The sequence below is a fragment of the Phaenicophaeus curvirostris genome, chromosome 3, assembly GCF_032191515.1.
Source record: "Phaenicophaeus curvirostris isolate KB17595 chromosome 3, BPBGC_Pcur_1.0, whole genome shotgun sequence".
NCBI classification, from domain to species: domain Eukaryota; kingdom Metazoa; phylum Chordata; class Aves; order Cuculiformes; family Cuculidae; genus Phaenicophaeus; species Phaenicophaeus curvirostris.
The window spans coordinates 94,712,301-94,732,055 of NC_091394.1; the positions used below are offsets into that span (position 1 = coordinate 94,712,301).

Genomic DNA, 19,755 nt, shown 5'->3' on the forward strand with positions numbered 1-19,755 from the left:
CTGGCGTGCTTCCCAGCTGGCATCTATCTCCCTGTTTGAGGCAACACTATAATTTGGAAGTGTTTGTGTGTCAACAGGGAGGTCTCCATGAGATCCAATAACCTCGTTTCAGACACCTAACACATACCGATGCATCATTGCTCACATCAGCTCCCGCGTGCCTGAAGTAAAACGTGGTCTGTCTCTACTGCCAAGACTCACAAATTCCTGTATTTGCTCTCTAGAGCACCAGAGTGCTTTACATGTTATTACTGTAGACATCGTTCAAATGAGAGAAAATACATCCACAAGGAGCCTTCAAAGAGAAATAAAATCTCAAAACAAGAGCACCTCCCCAAACGAACAAACAAAAAAACAACCACAAAACACACCAACCCCAAAACCTCTTTATTTTTAAATAGCAAGGAAAGAATAAATGATGACCCCCAAGTACCAGTGATGCTATCAGGCTGGAAACACTGGTACTGCTTTGACATGTTACACCCAACTTCGAATTTTTTGTCTAAAAACCGCTGGCAAACTACATTCTGGTAAATTACCTTAGCCACTTACTTGTCATTACTTGTAATGTTGATTTCTCCTCTTTAATAAAACAAAGAAAGCCTGAGCATTGAAGTTCTTAAACCAACTAAAACTAAGCCTTGCCTGAAATGATTAGCAGTTCTGAGAGTCGCTACAAGAAACAACAAGATCAGAGTATCCTTTGTGTATAAACAAAAAAACATTGCATTTTCCTGTCCTAGGGAGCTTACAATTTAAATATAAAAGGCATCCACTCAACAGACAAACTGTAATTAGTGGGCAAGCAAAAATAATGCATGGATAATGGCAAGCTAAGATATGCAATCATCTGGTCTTATGTGACAGTTGGCATCTTAGGTCAAAAATAGGAAGGAAAGATAAAAAACAAATAACAAGCCTTCCTCTACTCCAGAAAAACAATTTTGCAATTTATACTAGGCAGTCAAAATTAATATTACAGCTACATCTCTCTTATAATATAAACATCATTAAGCAGGAGTTGAGGAAAGAGTCGCATGGCCATGGAGCAATGGGAAGTGGAGATGCCGGTCTGAATCTGGCCCAGACAGTTAAATCTGCTGAAAAGCTGTGCAAATAAAGCTGCAAGTTTTCAGCTGACACATGCTGGAAGCTTTCTATGGAGCCTTTTTTTTCCCCTATGCCATCAAAAAGTCTCCAATTTGCATCTCATTTACGGTGGCTGAAAGACATCTGCTGCACCTGAACTGCATTTTCCTTTAAACTTGTCTCCTCCTCCAAATCAAGTTTCATAATTTCTGTTATTCCCGATACTTTTAATACACAGCTCGTCTGATTATTAACACTTTGGTACCCATAATCTAAAAAAAAGGCTCTGACAGTTGGGGTTGTCAAGCCTAGAGAAAAGAAGGCTACAGGGAGACCTTATAGCAACCTTTTAGTACCTGAAGGGGTCCTCCTAAAGGAAAGCTGAGGAGGGGCTCGTTATCAGGGAGTGGGAATGGTTTTAACCTTAACAAGGGGAGATTTAGATGAGATATTAAGACGAAATTTTTGACTGTGAGGGAGGTAAGGCACTGGTACAGGTTGCCCCAAGACGTCGTGGATGCCCCCTTCCTGGAGGTGTTCAAGGCCAGGTTGGATGGGGCTTTGAGCAACCTGATCTAGTGGGAGGTCTCCCTGCCCATGGAATGAGGGGGTGAAACTGGATGACCTATGAAATACATGAATAATGCAGCAGTTGAGCACAAAGCCACAGTTAGAGATGACCTGGGCTTACTTTTAGAACCTATAAGGAAAGAGGAGACTATTAATATCTTTATACCTTGACAGTGTCCTGTACGCTTCTTTCTTCTCAACATGCACGAGTAGAAACTACAAAGAATTCTGTTAATATTTACATACTCCATATTTGTTCCAAAGAATCTAAAGAAATGAAGGAATTAAAGAGTGAAAATAAGGTGCAATAATGAAGGAATGAGAATAGGGATAATAACCATGAAGGCCAAGCAGAAAAGATTGAGAGCATTTATATAAACAGGAAAAGTTAGAAAAGATCAGGGTCATCTGAAAGGACAAAAAACCCTCAACCCCAGAATAACAACTACCAACATGAGATGAAGACAGAGTGCATTAATTAAGTTAAAAAGCAACAGGAGGGAAAAAAATGTTGGCTATTTGGTGTGAACCTTCTTTCTAGAATCAGTTTTTCCACTACTGATGTACACTGAGAGTAAATCAAGGTCTTCCACTAGAATAAGGATCATCTATTAATCATTGTATGCTCATGAATCATTTCAATATGATCCAAAATGAAATAATTTTTATGTACAGAACAGCCAAAAAAACCCCACAGAAACCTAATCTATTTATGCTGGAGGAAAGGCCTTACACCTACAAGCTTTATACTAGCTTAAAACGTGCTTAAATCAATTTAGCACCATGCAAAAACTTCCCTTGTTAAGCTAAATTTCCTCACATCTGACTTAAACCAGCTGAAGATTCATCTCTATTAGCTTCTTCCTCCAGGGGAGTAACATTAATATACGTACAACAGAAAAACTGACAAAGTCCTATATCCCACGGGAAATAGGGAAAAGTTTGGAGTTTATTAAAAGCAAGCCTAAAAGTGAGACACAGATGAAAGTATCTGAACCATCCTCTATGCCAGCCTCCACTAAAACCCTTCTCCTCAGCAACTGCCTTTGCAAACAACCATCGCTAGATAGTTTTGTCCCACCCAAAACAGTTAACAAATCCAGTAGAGTCAGCCTTTTCCCAGGTGTAGGTTACAACGTTCATTTGCGCAGGTATGAAGGAATCAAGGCATCAAAAGCATTTCCTGTTGACACACTGTCACTAGATTTCATTTTTACCATGTATGATTTATTACCTGTGGGCTTTAAAATCCAACGCATCAAGAATTGAGCCCTGCTGGGTCAGCAGGAATTCAAGCATGGAACAAGAGGAGGCCATCTCATCTAGTTCCCAATCTGAGCACCTCAAAGTCTCATTAGACCCAAGGATTCATTTAATTCCAGTTTGTTTATCCTCCTTAGATATACCATTTTTCGTTTACCTTTACATATTAAATGCAGAACTGCACACCTGTCATAAAATATATCATCAGCCATCCACAATTTGGGAATATTACAGTTATAAAGTAACTCTGTCTGTGTGTGTGTGTGTTCAGAGGACTTGTTTAAACCCCTAGAAGACACTCATCAAGTATCGTCCCACCTTTAGCAAACACTTTGCAATCTTGCATGTCAAATCTGTAGGAACTGAAATATTACACATGAAAGTGAAAAGAAGTGTTAACTCTGACTTTTCTCTGGGGGGTTGGAACTGGATGATCTGTAAGGTTCCTCCAATTCAAACCATTCTATGATTGTAATACTTTTGAATTACTCCTTTATAGTTTTCCTAGACATTAGCTCATCAGTTAATGAAAAATAATTAAGACTGGAGTAGACACTGACCTTTACTGTATAACAGTCACTTAAATACATTTGGGCCAATAAAAATGAGACACATGAGATTAAGAGTTTGATTCTGGTAGAACTATTAACTATATCAAACACCACATGAGCATGCAAGATGAGACAGTGAAGGACAGCACGAACTATTCCGTAGCATAATGCTACTCCACTCAGGACGACCTAAGCTCTGTTCTAAGTAACCACATGTCTCTCTATTTCCCTTTTTCTCTTACATTTTGCTTTTCTAGGTTGTAAACAACTTCTACAGGATCAGACAGCCTTGGCCTGTAACGGCGCTTCCCTCACCTTGTAACCCAGAGCAGGAGGGTACAATGGCCCTGGGAACTGTTGTAGTGTGAGCAATGACTGTGACCTTATCCACAAGGGTTCGTCACCTAAAAAAAGAAGGCCACATATCTGATATGATATTACACCATAGAAGCGAAGGCTAAATTATTTCAAAGGGTTTATTTGTTAGCATGTTCCAACACAGTGCCTTCAGTTTCACCAGTCAATGGGCACAGGCTGGGGTATCCTTCACTGTAATTGGAAGGGAGATTTAGATTAGACGTTAGGAAGAAAGTCTTCACGATGAGGGTGGCGAGACATTGGAATAGGTGGCCCAGGGACGTCATGGATGCCCCATCCCTGGAGGTGTTCAAGGCCAGGTTGGATGGGGCCTTGGGCAGCCTGATCTAGTGGGATGTCCCTGCCATGGCAGGGGGGTTGGAACTAGATGACATTTAAGGCCCCTTCCAAGCCAAACAATTCTATGATTCTTCAACCACAGCAACCAAAGAGGTCACCACCCCACATACAGAGCTGGCAACCATGTAAGTGGGGGGAAAGAGAAGAAGGAAAGAAGGGATATGAAAGGGGAGTGACCATTTTGATGGCAACAAATTCACACTTCTGTCCTGGCAAACCACACCCTGAGCAAAGAGGCAACAGGAGCAGACATCTATTCCAGAAATATAACATTGGTTCCTATTGCTTACTAGAAAGATTCTGCAAATACTACATTAAAATCTCCAGTCAGAAACTTTTCTATTTAAAACTTACTTTATCTCTCCCAATGGGAAGCGGCATAGCTGTATAAAGGTTTTTTCTTCCATCAAACACTGGCTTGCGATCCCCAAAAATCTGGGTTTTAAAGTGCTGAACCATATGCTCCACTATTTCTCTGAAAATACAAGAAGATTACATTAATTCAACTTTTTACTTTTGATGTTAAAGTAGCAAATGAACACTAACACTAATATTTATGAATAGAGGCATTAGGTAAATGAAAGGATCGTCCGCTGTTGTGTATTAAAGGCAAGATTTGTTTGACTGATCTGAATTAAAGCAACATTTTCACAGACTAAACTGATTTTTTTTTAAAGCAGTTATTTTTAGCTTTTTCAGACTGAAACTTCACTTCATCTTTTCTGTGACCTACTGAAAGTGGTAAAGTGAAAGCTTGTGCTCTCTCACGCTCAAAATGAGAGGTGCTTGGTATTCTCCTGGGGCTTCTGCTACCCTCTCCCAGAGCCCTTTCTGCAGAGAGACTGTGGACCACAAGCTCAGCAGCCTGAGAAGCTTTCAAATATAGCCTTAGTGTAAGGACAATAGTTCCATAATGACAGTGATAGGTAAACTTTTTGTATTGCATTGTAGATTACTTCTAAATATAATTTTTTTCACATATACAACAAAACTGGGACCGGTCCATCAGAACTGGATACGTGCATTCGTTGGGATCCAGGTGTACCAAAAATACATATAAATTTAAATATGTCTGAAATTAGGTTACACGTTTGTATGAGTGAGTTAACCACTCACAAAGTTCTTGTTAAACCACAGCATTTACACACTGCTCACGCAAAGCAGTTCACCAGCCTATGAGAGGTCTGTTGGAACAATAACACTCCTTAATGCCAAAGGTCTTTGGTTCAAATGTCTCAAAGAAACATCCCTCAGGTCATCTGTATCACAAGGCTTTAAAATCTGAAATCCATCAGCGGTCTGAAATACACTGCCTACAAGATCCTTAACACACACCTTGGGGCTAAAGGGCATTAAGAAGTTAAACTGACACAGAAAGGAAATCATGGAATGCTCTCTCTTCAGTACTGTTGTCAAGTAGCTGCTCAGAGACGCTGCAGATGACTACTTCATACACCTTGACTTGGAAAGGTAATCAACACAGTGTATAGTTAGGTATTGCAGCGATGCAAAGTTCTGAGATAAAACTCAACTCAATCAAGAAAAGAATGAAGACTGTTCTAAATTACAATTTCTTTGCTGTCTGCCAAGTCTTTAAGACAAGCTGTGAGCATTGAAAGAAACCTGCTTGTCCTCAGAAGTATGAATAAAACCTGACCCAGTAATTTCTGCCTTGGGTCTGCAATGTCTGACTGAACAACTACAGAATTTGGGGGGTGGGAGGAAGGAGATATTTTTGTACTTTGAGTTAAAGACTGAGCAATGGAAAAAACATGCTTTTACTGAGCAAGTCCTTCCAATTATGAACTACTTTATATAAAAACAAACACTTCCACTTAAGGTTTTCAAGCTTGAAGCCACCTTTAGCAATGAGGTTTCTCAGCTGCGAGTGGAGACATCTTAATGAAAAGTCAGTTATTTTCCCCACATGAAGTTCAAAGACAAGTTATTTACCTATTCACTGACCCCAGCCCTTTGGGACTACTACTCTACCAAGATTATGCAAGCACACCAAGAACTAGGGGCCAGCAAGTGCAAGCAGAGTTCATCTCGAGCCTTGTACGAATCCTAGCTGTCCTCATGAATTAAACCAAGGGCATCCATGATGCAGAACAAAGTTCACATTGCCCGCTCTCCCTATCTAACTATCCAAATAGATCTGGGCCTCCTGTGACACATGAAGAACTGTAGCCAGACTGTACTCGTTTGGCACACTGGTGTGTTGTCTCAGCTGTGTGTTTTCCAGGCCTGCTCCAGCTCATAACTCATCAGCCAGGAGCTTGCATGGACACTGCACATATCCTTGCAGCATCGTAGCCCAAGCTGTAGTAAGTCTAGGATAAAACTGAAGAACAAAGATGAGGGAGCAGCGTAAACGAAAATAAAATCTCCCCCCACCCTTTCTAGAGGCTACAGCCTATAAAACAATGGTGAAACGTATTTACTATAAATATACATCTGAATTAAATAAGCTGAATGCTAGAAATGTGCAAGCCAGCTGAAAAAACTATAACTGAGAAGTGGATAACGTGTGCATCCTGCATTCCATATACATACAGACAAACACACAACCACAGGTATATACATACACAAATATAGGTGTACACACACACATATATACAAATATAGGTACAGAAACAGGACTGAAAGGTCACAGCTCACAAAAAAACAGGCACAGGTGAGTGCGTATGCATCTACAGGGTAACACAAGCATACACATGAAAAGAAATAAAGCATTCACTTCATTAAGTGAATCCGATTTGTATTCTTCCCACACAGCACAGAGAAACATGCACTAACACTGTCAAATGCATTAATGAAATCCTTATTTACTGCAAAAAGCATTTAATCCATGCAGATTTTGACTTCCTTTGTTACCACAACAGAGGGAGTGACAAACCTGACAAAGCAGAGCTCATCAGAAGCTGTTGGTGGAGAAACAACTTGCTACTGAATGTAATCCACCTTTTCAGTGAGAAAAATAGCTTTATTACTTAATAATTATGCTCTCTGCCACTGGAGAGCAAGCACCCACACGCTGGACCGTTACAGGGCTGAACACACAGAACTACATCAGAGACCAGAGCTGTGCAGCACGCAGCTCCCACAGGAGACACGGCAACGTGCCTCGGTCAGCAGCGTGCAAGTTGTCAGAGCTGGAGCCGGTGGCAGGGATATTCATTAGTGAAAGCAAAGCTCTCACAGCTCCCACTATGAAAAAAGCGACTGCTGAGGATTTTTTTCAGCGCTGTAAGAAGTAGTATTCTAGTGAAATCAGCCAGGTTTCCCTCGGGCAGGAAGAGAGTTCAGCTCAATACACTTTCAATGGTGTTCACTTTTAGAATGAAATTCAGCTCTCGACTACCTTAAAAGTTAGATTTTTAATAGATCACCACAGGAAAAAAACAGGACAGCAATGCACACTGCTGTTGCTTTATGATAATGCAATCATTACCAACTCTTTAGTATAACAATGCATGATGCACTCTGGTTTATTAATGGACGCTAAGGAAAATTTGGCTTTCGGGTGGCTTTTTTGACTCCATGCTTTGTTCATGCACATTCCACCCATGTGACCTTTTTTAATAAGGAAAGGTTTTGCTCTTGAATACATAAACATGCCATTCCAATCCTCTATAGTCAAGATGTAGGGAGTTACAATGGAGGCACTTGTGGTTTCTAGCTAGTGCCAAGTCTTGTTCTCAAGTTTCACTTCTGGCAACACCGCTCTTTTTTAAGTCAATGAGGTTGCCACACTGTGACTAACAGGGCACACATGCAAAACAGAAGACCTAATCGCTCGGTTCCTTGGCCAACTGATTCATGTTTTCACCTTACTATCTGTTTCAGGAGCATATCTTTCCCTTATATAGAACCTACCGATGAAGGATAATTTCTTACCTAATTTAGTCCCTCCACAATCGTCTCACAGCAGCACAAACAAATGGGTTTTACCTCACTGTGTCAGCAGAGGATGGTGGGAAAACAAGCTGGTAATACCAGCTCCCTGCTGAAGGACATGTCAGCCGATTGCACTCCAATATTTAACCAAGCAATACAAATAACCATATTTATCAAGTTGGTTTACACTGACCTAGCTCCACTAGAGTCAATTCAGTTTAACCACCTGTCACCAGTGGCTTTGATCAGCAGCATCAAGATGTTGACAAGTTCTATCAAAATAAGGGGTGATCAGCAATGAAATCTTGGGTTGGTACAGAAAGACTTGGAGAAGAAAAATGGATAAGCAAAGTTGTAAGCTATCAGTACAATGACTAAAGACATCTGTCCAAGCTGACAATGAAGTCTGGCACAAGGCTCCAGCATTTTCAAAGAAAAACAACAGTGAAAATAAACTAAGAAAAGCAAAGCACAATATTACCTGTTAACTCTTCTAGGGCATTTTTCTGGCTTTATATCCAATTCATAATGGTAGATATCAATTTTAGGAATGTCCATTTCAAAGAAGTTGGCCTGCAGTTTGATTGTTCTCCCAGAAGTGCCAAAATCCGGTCGAGGAGGGGGTTTAAAGGCATATCCCTGTACTGGTGGTGGCAAGGGTGGAGGAGGTGCAAGCACTGAAAAAAGAAAAAGCATAAATTAGCCATCAGCTGTATCATACTGACGATTAAACAGATTTCCAGGCTGTTTGACCAATGAAGCACGGCACATTTAAATTGGTAACTTTTTATAAGCAATCTAAAATCTGAAAAAAACCTGCTATGAGGAGTCCATTAATTCAGATTCTCTTCTCTCTTAGGGTTTAGAGCACAAGCCTTATGAGGAGCAGCTGAGGGAGCTTGGGTTGTTTACTCTGGAGAAAAGATGACTGAGGGGAGACCTTATCGCTCTCTACAACTACCTAAAAGGAGGTTGTAGTTAGGTGGGAGTTGGTCTCTTCTCCCTGGTAGCCAGTAACAGGACAAGGTGAAATGGCCTCAAGATGCACCAGGGGAGATTTAGGTTGGATATTAGGAGGAATTTCTTTACTGAAAGGGTTGTCAAGCACTGGAACAGGCTGCCCAAGGAGGTGGTTGAGTCACTATCCCTGCAGGTGTTTAAAAGATGAGTAGATGTCGTACTTGGACGTGATCTGGTGGCAGACTTAGCAGGGCTGGATCGATGTTTGGACTCAATGACCTTAAAGGCCTTCTCCAATCCAAACCATTCCATGATTCTGTAATTCTTCCCATGCTGGTTCACCATTTACTGCATTTCCTAGTCCTGATTACTAAAGAAAACCTTAAAATCAGTTGCATTTTACTATACTACAAGTCATCTTGGCAAGAATTTGACAGACCAACTGAGCACTGTGGGTAAGTGAGAACCAGATCTTCATTGGAGGGAATCAAAGAATCATAGAATGGTTTGGGTTGGAAGGGACCTTAAAGATCATCCAGTTTCAACTCCCCTGCCACAGGCAGGGACACCTCCTGCTAGATCAGGCTGCTCAAGGCCCCATCCAACCTGGCCTCCTGGACAACCTGTGCTAGTGCCTCACCACCCTTATGGTGAAGAATTTCTTCTGAATGTCTAGCCTAAATCTTCCCCCTTCCAATTTAAATCCATTCCCACTCATCCTATCGCTATCTGCCCTTGGTAAAAGTCTCTCCCTAGCTTTCCTGTAGCCCCCTTCAGGCACTGGAAGGCTGCTCTAAGGTGTTCCTGGAGCCTTCTCTTCTCCAGGCTGAACAACCTCAACTCTCTCAGCCTGTTCTCATACGTCAAGTGTTCCAGCCCTCTGATCATCTCTGTCATTTCAAAACAGACACTGAAGCAAATTGCCCAACAAATGTTTTCTGGAGCAAACGCCTACAAAAAAACTTCTATCACTTACACCACATTTGTGATCACACATGGATGAGCTGCGTGCATCGCAAGCAAATACAATGCGTGCATCTGAGCTACGTGCATGTTGCTCTAATGACAACAACATACAGCTTGTTGAAGAGGGGAATATGGCACAGGGAGCTGCTCCTACATGTTGCAACTCTCTGGCAAACACGTTAGACTTAACCTATATCCTACTGCTTTGTTTAAACAGAAAACAAACAGAGTGAATAGTCTACTGGGGATGTACTGTATCCTTGAGCTCAAATGCCAGACACAGGCGAGACAATATGAAGCAGAAGCATAATAGCTGATTGTGGTTGTTTCAATCTAGGAAACTCCATTAAAAATCCATGGAGAGGTGTGTACGGTACCAGCTTGGGTACTCAAAACTCCTCCAGAATCAGTACTCAGGTTTTCTGTAGTATAGAGCAATAACTGGCAGCAAAATCTTAACATGCGAAAAAAAACCAGAAGGCTTCTCATTACTTATGTAAGAATCCAGGTGTGGTTTCCTGGGATTATGAAATCCAGTCCTCAACTAGCACCAGAAACAATACGCATCCCTTCATTAACCAATAAGTCACCACTTTTCCACCCTCACTTTCCCTACTGAAAAGCTGTTCAGGAACTATCATGTTCCAATGCTCAGAAACGGCCTTACACTTTCATTTATGCATTGCCAGGTTATGCTCACTGATATCCAGACTAAGTGCTCAAGTACTCAATCTTCTCAGTTTTGACACAGTAGTTACAGGCTCTTGTCTGTAACGCGGTCCTCACTGCAAGGAGCCCATCTGCCTCTGCATCTGAAGGGGATGAATTTACCCAGGTGATTCCCTTAGCTACCACAGAATCACAGAATGGTTTGGGTTGGAAGGGACCTTTAAGATCATCCAGTTCCAGCCCCCTACTACAGGCAGGGACACCTCGGGTTATTCATAGCCTCATCCAACCTGGCCTGGAACACCTCCAGGGATGGGGCAGCCGTGACTTCTCTGGGCAACCTATTCCAGTGCCTCACCACCATCACAGAAAAAAATTCTTCCTACACTCCAGTCTAAATCTCTCCCCTCTTTCAGCTTAAAACTGTTACCCCTCATCCTGCACCTGCACTCCCTGATAAAAAGCCCCTCCCCAGCTTTCCTGTAGCCCCCTTTAAGTACCGGGAAGCTTCTATAAGGTTTCCTGAAGCCTTTTCTTCTCCAGGCTGAACAACCTCCAACTCTCCCAGCCAGTCCATGTACAGGAGGTGTTCCAGCCCCTGATCATATTTGTGGCCTCCTCTGGACTCGCTCTAACAGATCCATGTCCTTCCTCTGCCATCTCACCCTGCTCAATGGGACAAATCCACCAAATTTGTCATTAATTGGAAAGAACCTCCTGTTGTAGATATGAAAATTAAAAAATTATCCATGGCATTAGCACTACAGCTGGAAATTCGCATAATATATAGCCCCACAAATGAAAAAAAAAACCAAAACCCAAACACCACGCTGTGCGGAAATATTTGCAGTAAGACAAAGCTTTCTATTTTCCACCTCCAAATCAGATCAGGAAAAACTGCAGTGAGCATCCACCTCTACTCCACTAGAATCATGCTTCCCATCTTTTCCCAACGAAATCTGGCTTTCACCTCTGATTTCAGCCATTCCGCTGCTTACTGCTTTACAGCTCATTGCTGCATTAACGCACTTGTTTTTGTTTCCACCTTTTGTAACAGAACATTCCCGTTTGCAAACCACATCCTAGTTATTAACATTACTCTATGATTTTTCTGCATTGTTCCACTATTCTGACAGCACCAGCCATGCAAAAATATTTCCCTCTTCTGTCTAGGCTCCTGGCATTTGGGTTTGAGCATTTCCATTTCTCACTATCCACACTCAGTACTACTTACTGCCTTACGACTACTACGTGGCCAACTATTACCTCACCAATATTAAGCATTTCCCCACTCTTTCCTGTCTACTTTTACGCTTTCTAACATACCTCTATCTACTACTGCATCCTAATTTTCCAACTCTTCCTTTTTATGTGCCAGATTTGGTACGTCATGACTAAATAAAATAGCTTAAAAGATTTAGAAGTACAAAGATGAGCATCGTGGAGGGGAGATTCCACCACACACAAGCTATTTATGCTGCAAAATTAAGTAATTTCATAATGAAGTAATACACCCTCCTCCTACCATATTAAAATAGGATCATTCACTATTTCTCACAGAGGTGTAACGAAGCCATATTAATACGTGTTCACGGATCAACACAATCTCATGTTGCTCAACATCGTCATTACATTCCCCCACTGGAGTTCTAGTGACAAACAGCAAATAAAAGCGAGGACACATCAGGAAAAAATTCTTCACTAAAAGGTTTGTCAGGCACTGGAAGAGGCTGCCCAGAGACTTGGTGGAGTCACCATCCCTGGAGGTATTTAAAAGATGGGTAGGTGAGGTGCTCAGGGATATGGTTTAGTAGCAGACACGTACAATTGGACTTCATGATCTCAAAGGTCCTTTCAATCAGATAATTCTGTGATATTCAATTTGGAGAATAACATGAAATCTTGGGAGAAGCAAAGACTCCTGGGGAAAGATGTGATGGCAGTTTTACAGCCTGCACATCTGGCAGAAAAACAAAACCTAAACACCACACTGTTCAGAAAGCACCACTAGAATCCACCTGTATTTGAAATATATTTATCAACGATTTTTTTTTTTAAATCCAATTTAAGAAAAAAAATAAAAAGAAAGCTATTTCTGGCTCAACTCCCTCAGCAAACTTATTTAGGGCAGGGTGTTGCTTCAAGGAGATAAGTACTGTTTATTAAACAGCAGCAGTGACCCGATAAGCACTCAACCTATATTTTTGCTGCATAGAACAGATCGGTACGCATTAGCTATAAGACTGAGTGATGTGAATTGAGGTTCAAGGGGAAAAAAAAAATTAAAGTATTATAATTGCTGATCTGAAGTCACTTTTCGGACTGCTGCCTCAAGCTAAGAACAGAAATATCAAATTACCTTGTGTAAAATGTATTACAGCAGCCAGCTGTGAAGTGTACACAGTTACAAAGTGATGAACTTAGTGCTGATGGGGAAGGATAGAGCTTTATTATTATTTTCAATGGCCTCAAGCTCTGCCAGGGGAGATTTAGGCTGGACATTAGGAAAAAATTCTTCACAGAAAGGGTCACTGGGCACTGGAACAGGCTGCCCAGGGAGGTGGTTGAGTCACCTTCCTTGGAGGTGTTTAAAAGATGGGTGGATGAGGTGCTAAGGGGCATGGTTTAGTGTTTGATAGGAATGGTTGGACTCGACGATCCGGTGGGTCTCTTCCAACCTGGTTATTCTATGATTCTATGATTCTATCAAAGAAAAAATCCTGAGTTTCCATCGTAAAACACAGCTGGTACAGTTGAAGTGATTCAACTGCCCCAATTCCTTGTTCAAGCACTCCTGTGTAACTCCCACCACTCCCTCACTTTTAAATGTTGATGGAAGCTTTACAGTGAGAGGAGGCTTTTCTTACACAAAGGTTCCTATTGGGAGGTTTTGCAGCATGGTGAGGTGTGTTAGAGCAGATACTACTGGATGCCAGAGGTCCACGCGACACCCTGCTCAAGGAAACCCGCCAAAACGTACACCCCAAGGTGTAGTATTTGCTCCATTTGTATATGAGAAGCTCCTTCATGAACACAGAAGATGCTCTGTAGAAACACTATTTCAAAAGCACTGGAAAACCTACATGCATACCTGGATTTAAATTTTAAAGTCAAGAGAAGAATGAATTAGAAGAAAGATGAAAGACCAATAAACTGGAGCATCCATGTGATAAGTAACAGAAGCTCTTCACTCATTTGCTAGATGCTAATTTGAATAATGAGTAAATTTCAGTCTTAGTAAGATGACTCAGACCATTAAGAGCCCAACTTAAAGGTGTGAAGTAAGGTAAGCCAGCTATTAAATAACGAGATGCCACTATACTGTCTTCAGGCTTATTTTTATCATGAAAATCAGATTTCACAGAATCATAGAATGGTTTGGGTCGGAAGGGACCTCAAAGATCATCCAGTTCCAACGCCCTGCCATGGGCACGGACACCTCCCACTAGACAAGGCCCATCCAACCTGGCCATAAACACTTCCAGGGAGGGGGCATTCACAACTTCCCTGGGCAACCTGTGCCAGTGCCTCACCAACCTCATCATAAAGAATGTCTTCCAAACATGTAACCTAAATCTTCCCTCTTCCAATTTAAAGCCATTTCCCTTCATCCTACCACAACACACCCTTGGAAAAAGCGCCTCCCCAGCTTTCCTGTAGGTCCCGTTGAGGTACCAAGCTGCTAGAAGGTCTCACTGCAGCCTTCTCCAGGCTGAACAACCCCAACTCTCTCAGCCTGTCCTCATAGCAGAGGTGCTCCAGCCCTCTGGTCACCTTCGTGGCCCTCCTCTGGACCCGTTCCAACAGTTCCATACTCTTCTTGTGTTGGGGACTTCAGAACTGGACACAATACTGGGATCTCACTAGAATGGAGTAGAGGGAGAGAATTACTTCCCTTGGCCTGCTGACCATGAGAAAGAGAGGGAGGACAGTAAGCAGTGCTGGGAACAGAATTATACTTCCCAGTATAACTCATCCAACTTACACAGACCAAATGTTCATGGTTATCAGTCTTAAGAACTGTAATTTCTAAAATAAAAAGAAATCTGGTAGAAGACAGATACTGGAAAAATAGCAGTCTCATGGCAGTTTTCTGAAATAAAATCAATAATCAAGCAAAATTACTCTGTCAAAAGAGAGTGGCGGGGAAAGGTGGTACTGAAGGAGCTCTGCAAAGACTGAAATGCTGCCGTAGTACAAACACCATGTTTCACAAATTGAAAATGACCGCAAATGCAAGGCTGCGTGCGTGCTCCTACTCCAGCACGCTATTGTGGATCAAAACTAGAGATTAGAGAGTTACTCAAGAGCCAGTTGCCTAAGACACTCCCTGTACATAAAAAGGCATGAATGAGCCACACTTTTGAATGAGCCTGGCTGGGCTCATGTGCTCTGAAATCCATGCAACTGTGCAATGATGATTTTTCAGGACCATTCTGTTTATAATCATTTCCCAGACTTAAAGTTTTTATTTTTTTTTATCCTTCATTCTTTATAGTTCTTTTAAAGCTTAACTTCTGGTCTGCTCAGCACCCTGGGAGCACTGCCAGTCAGCACTAAACTTGCACATTGAAGTTTTTTGTAGCAAAGAATTATGCAATTTCAGAGTGCAGTCAGAGGCCTAATGAGTTACTAAATAAGAAGGGGCCAAACTGGTTGAATCTAAGAACTTGTCGACACAGGAAAATGTCTGAGCACGATTACACTAGTGTAATTATATCAATAAGTTTCCTTGCGTGGCAAGTCCTAACGCATCTTTAATAATCAGGTGATATTTCGCAACTCAAAGTATGTTTCAGCATTGGGCGAATGCAACCTATGTTTGTCGATAGGATGTCCCTCTGAAACCATATTTCTAAAAATATAGTCTCTAAATGAAACTTGGGTGAAGGAAGGAAGCCTTATTTGGAAGTTTCACTTTCAGTTAAGGTTTCTAATATCAGACAACAGGGCAGCTCTTCCAGATCATCGCCAATGGTGTTTTCAGATATCGCTGTGCAATAACAGATCACTTTTCAAAGTATGTCAGATACACCAACTACTTGATATCCAAGCATTTAATAAAAGAAAGCCAAATTCCATGCTAGCATACAGAATTGTAATCCAATTCTTCTGCAGCACTTGATTTTATCTGCCTTGCTTGCCCCTCCCAGCCTTGCAGACAGCACGGACTATACAACCACTGTGCATATTCTTTGCTGCCTCCAGGTCAGTTACCAACTCCATCACACAAACGCAGAGAGAAGGCATCACTTCTTGGAAAAAAAAGGGGGGGTTTAATAACTTTTCCTCATCTAGTGATCAGCCTTTTTGCCTCCAGAACTGCAGGAAACAAAAATAATGACAAACGTGTTAATAGCAACCAGATTAAAAAGAACCATATCTGTTTGAGGCTCTGCAGCAGCTGCTGTAGAGGTGCTGAGTAGCATGAACATAGATCATGTAGGCTGGAAGTGACCAGGCTGATTTGCCCAGTCAAGTTTTGAGTATCTTGAAGGATGTTGTTTCCACAACATCTCTTTCAACCTCTTCCAGTGTTTGACCACCACTGTGGAAAAATAAACTTGCCTTATACTCAACTAGAGTTTCCTATGTTTCAGCTGGTGTCCATCACCTCCTGCCCTGTTCTGGTGCACCAGCCACAAGTCTGGCTCCATCTTCTCCACAGCTTCCCCTCAGGTAGTTGTAGATTGCCAGGAGATTACCCTTGAGCCTTCTTCTCTCAAGGCTAAACAAACCTGACTCTCACAGCCTCCTCTGGTATATCACATGCTCCTTCCCCCAGCCACCTTGCCAGACCGTCACTGGGCTTGCAAACCCTGGGTGAGGGGCTTTACATTGGATATTAAGAAAAATTTCTTTACTGAAAGAGTGGTGAAGCACTGGAACTGGCTGCCCTGGGAAGCGGTGGAGTCATCGGAGTCATCATCCCTGGAGGTGTTAAAAAACATGTAGACGTGGCACTCTGGGACAAGGTTTAGTAGCCACAGTGGTGCTGGGCTGACAGTTGGAATTTATGATCTTAGAGGCTTTTTCCAACCTTAATGATTCTATGATTCTGTTCTATGAAACGAGTCACATCCCCTTTTGGGAGTGCAGCTCGAAGTGGGAGAATGGGAGGCTGGGAAAGGAGACACCCTATGGAGGAGGAAACGGGATTTCCACAAATAGTTTTCAAATACCAGTAATAGAGAGAATTCAGAAAGACCGTGGAAAGCATCCAATATAAATCCTTGACAGGATCTGCACGAAGCTTTTACGTATTTTACATATATATATATATAGTCAGAGCATAAAAAGGAATACAGGAAGTTCAGACTTTTCTTTTTAGGATCCAACTGAAAAAACGCTCTTGGCTGTCTTCAAGTTTTCTTACAGTCTGGGCTATACAGAGAAGTTGAACTTTTGCACCGACTTTCTGTTAAGAGCCGTTAGAGAAAGATAGGAAAAGGGCTAGCAGTGTTTTCTATGAGATAAGGAAAACTCAAAGCTGCAGCTCACAGTCTTTTGATATTACGGGGGTAGAGGAATCTATATGGAACCTGTAAGTCTGCATCTCCTGCTTCTTAAGCACATTTTAGACTAAGGAAACTAGAAGTTCTTCAGTCAAGCTATATATAGCATTGCTGGACCAGACGATGCACAACAAATAAAGGAAATGAACTTATCTATTATCTCCAAGAATTCAACAAACCACAAGGAAAGTGCTGGAGGGATGCAGAAGAGACGATGCACTCAGAACCTCATTTAAATCCAATATCTGTTACAGCACTACCTTAAATATCAGCTAGTGAGGATTCTTTACTAAGATGCGATTGCCAGATTTCATAAGGTGCTAATAATGCATCTTCTAGGAAAACAAAGTACTTGTACATGTACTTGGAAAAAAAAGGGGCGGCAGGGAGGAAGCAAGCCTGTAAACCTTATCTATATCCACTAAGAGGAATCCACAAGTTCACTGTAAAAGACATATTGCCCTAGAAATCAAGTAAGATCCATTACATTGTACAGCACACAAAGCAATCATTAGACACATCAAATTCAACTTCTGAAGTTGCTTCTTCTCTTACTTCGTAGCAAAGTAAAGACATAGGGCTGTTAGCAACGCTTTACGACTCTTGTTTCTCCAGAGCCACATTTCATCTTCGAAACAGGTTGCAGCTCTAGCTGTATACACCTACCCAGGTCCAAAATGTGGATTTAAGTTGACACTCGTATCCATCCTTCGGGATCCCTAAATCTGCAGATCTCCATTTCCTCTTCTAAAGCTCAAGCTCACTTCTTGTTTACCTCTCCCATGTCTGAAGGCTCAGGTTTTACCATCTTCATGCATCAGAGTGCCTTCTCCCTCTGAACACATACCTGGTAATACTCATCTTGTATTTGTGATGAGTCTCCTTGACATGTATCACCCTCCACCTGATAAATCATTATTTTCCTGGAATGGCTCCTAAATTGCTATCCAGAGTCAGATCATTCAGCGATGGGGTGTCTCCATTCCCCACTGCATTCTGTCTTTTCCAGTACTTTTCTTCTGCTCATCCTAGGCCACCATATGTCTCCACTTACACTTGGAAATGATACATTTGCAGTATGAAATCCAACATCTTAACAAGGAGTCAGTGTTAGATAAACAACATGGTCTTCAAACTTGTAATCCCATTATGCGCAGTAGACCTAATCTAGACATGACTTCTATTGACTAATTGTCACTTACTACAAGAGAACTCAAGCAATGTTAACTCACAAGTCAACCCTTCTACCTAGTGGAAGATGCCCTTGTCCACGGCAAGGGGGTTGGATGAGATGAACTTTAATGGTCCCTTCCAAACCAAATAATTCCATGATTATTTTGTCTGGAATCAATGACCAGTTACAGATCTATAGCTCCCTTGGTTATCCTCATTATTTTTTGAGATGGAGATGTGATCTCTCCTTAGTGTCATGATCCACAGGGGCTAGAGCGAGTCTCAAGACTCCAATGATGTGAGCAGGTGTTGCAGTCAGAGATGAAAAGGAGAATCAGTCCAGTTTGCTTTGCAAGTTAGGACCATGTTTCAAATAAGAATATATGAAAGACTAGAAGAACAAAACGCTAGAGAACCAAAGAGGAAGAGATCAACGCTCCATCAGAAAGCAGCAAGACAGAAACTAAGAATTGTTCTTTCTAGCCCACAAGATTCTTCTGGATAACATCAGCTAGCAGAAGACACCAAGTGTTAGTACTTCCTTTTGCTCGCATTCTCCTTGCAGCCTTGACCTTCAAAGTTATCCTCCAAGTTTTCCAGCGCTCACAAGCTTGTTCTCACCACTCTATTGGGCAACTGAAAATGGGGCAAGTGGCAGAAGAGACCCACCAGAACATAGAGAACGTAAACCCTCTGTTCTCACTGTTATTAACCCAGGTGGCTTAACCAATCCCTGTACGCAGAACTGTACAAAGTACTACTGAAATCCTTCTTAAGGGATGCAGAGAATCACTTTTAAATTACAGACTGCAATGTTGAATGAAGTCATCCAAATAGTGAGCTTCTTCCAAACAATGGAGGGGATGCTTACAGCTAACCCACAAGTCAACAACTCAGTTAAAAGTTAAATGTGAATTCGAACTATAAAATAACAGAACCTTTAGGCAAATCTCTACTTGATTATGGGGGAAACGGAGAACATTCTTAGTGCTACTTGCCACACTTGACTGTAATGATTCATTCACTTCTCCATACCTTAGGAAATGATGCTAACTAATCCCAGATGCCTTCCCTAACAATGTAAAATAAAGACCATAATAGTATTTTCTGCATTCATAAAGCACAATGCCTCCATTCAGTACAATCCCTGTTCTTTGCCACTCCAAAAGGCTTATGTAGTGAATACACACACCTTCTACAAGGGGAATTAAAACACACACTAACATTCCTCCCTTCGTGTTGATTCTTCCCTAAAGAAGGCCAGACCAGAAAATTAGTATCCTTCATCCCACATTACCATTCCCTTACCCCCTGTTGGCTGAAATATGGGATTTAGGTTAGGAAAGAGATGTGGCTTCCCTTCCTTTTGTATTAACTGGCTG

General features: G+C 41.7%; 1 protein-coding gene across 4 annotated transcripts in view; it reads right to left on the minus strand.

The window, feature by feature from the left end:
- Positions 1-19,755, minus strand: part of AGO2 (argonaute RISC catalytic component 2) — a 124,183-nt gene that overhangs the window by 90,118 nt on the left and 14,310 nt on the right. For 3 of the 4 annotated variants that reach the window (XR_011337216.1, XM_069854726.1, XM_069854725.1), the window contains exons 2-3: positions 8,572-8,767; positions 4,545-4,665 (exon numbers count right to left, since the gene is read on the minus strand). Coding sequence is in view for 3 of the 4 variants with exons in the window: in XM_069854726.1 (XP_069710827.1) it covers positions 4,545-4,665; positions 8,572-8,767 (317 nt within the window). In the remaining variant the exon portion in view is untranslated. Of the gene's footprint in view, positions 1-4,544; positions 4,666-8,571; positions 8,768-19,755 lie in introns of those variants that run through there. The other variant, XM_069854727.1, reaches the window with a different exon arrangement.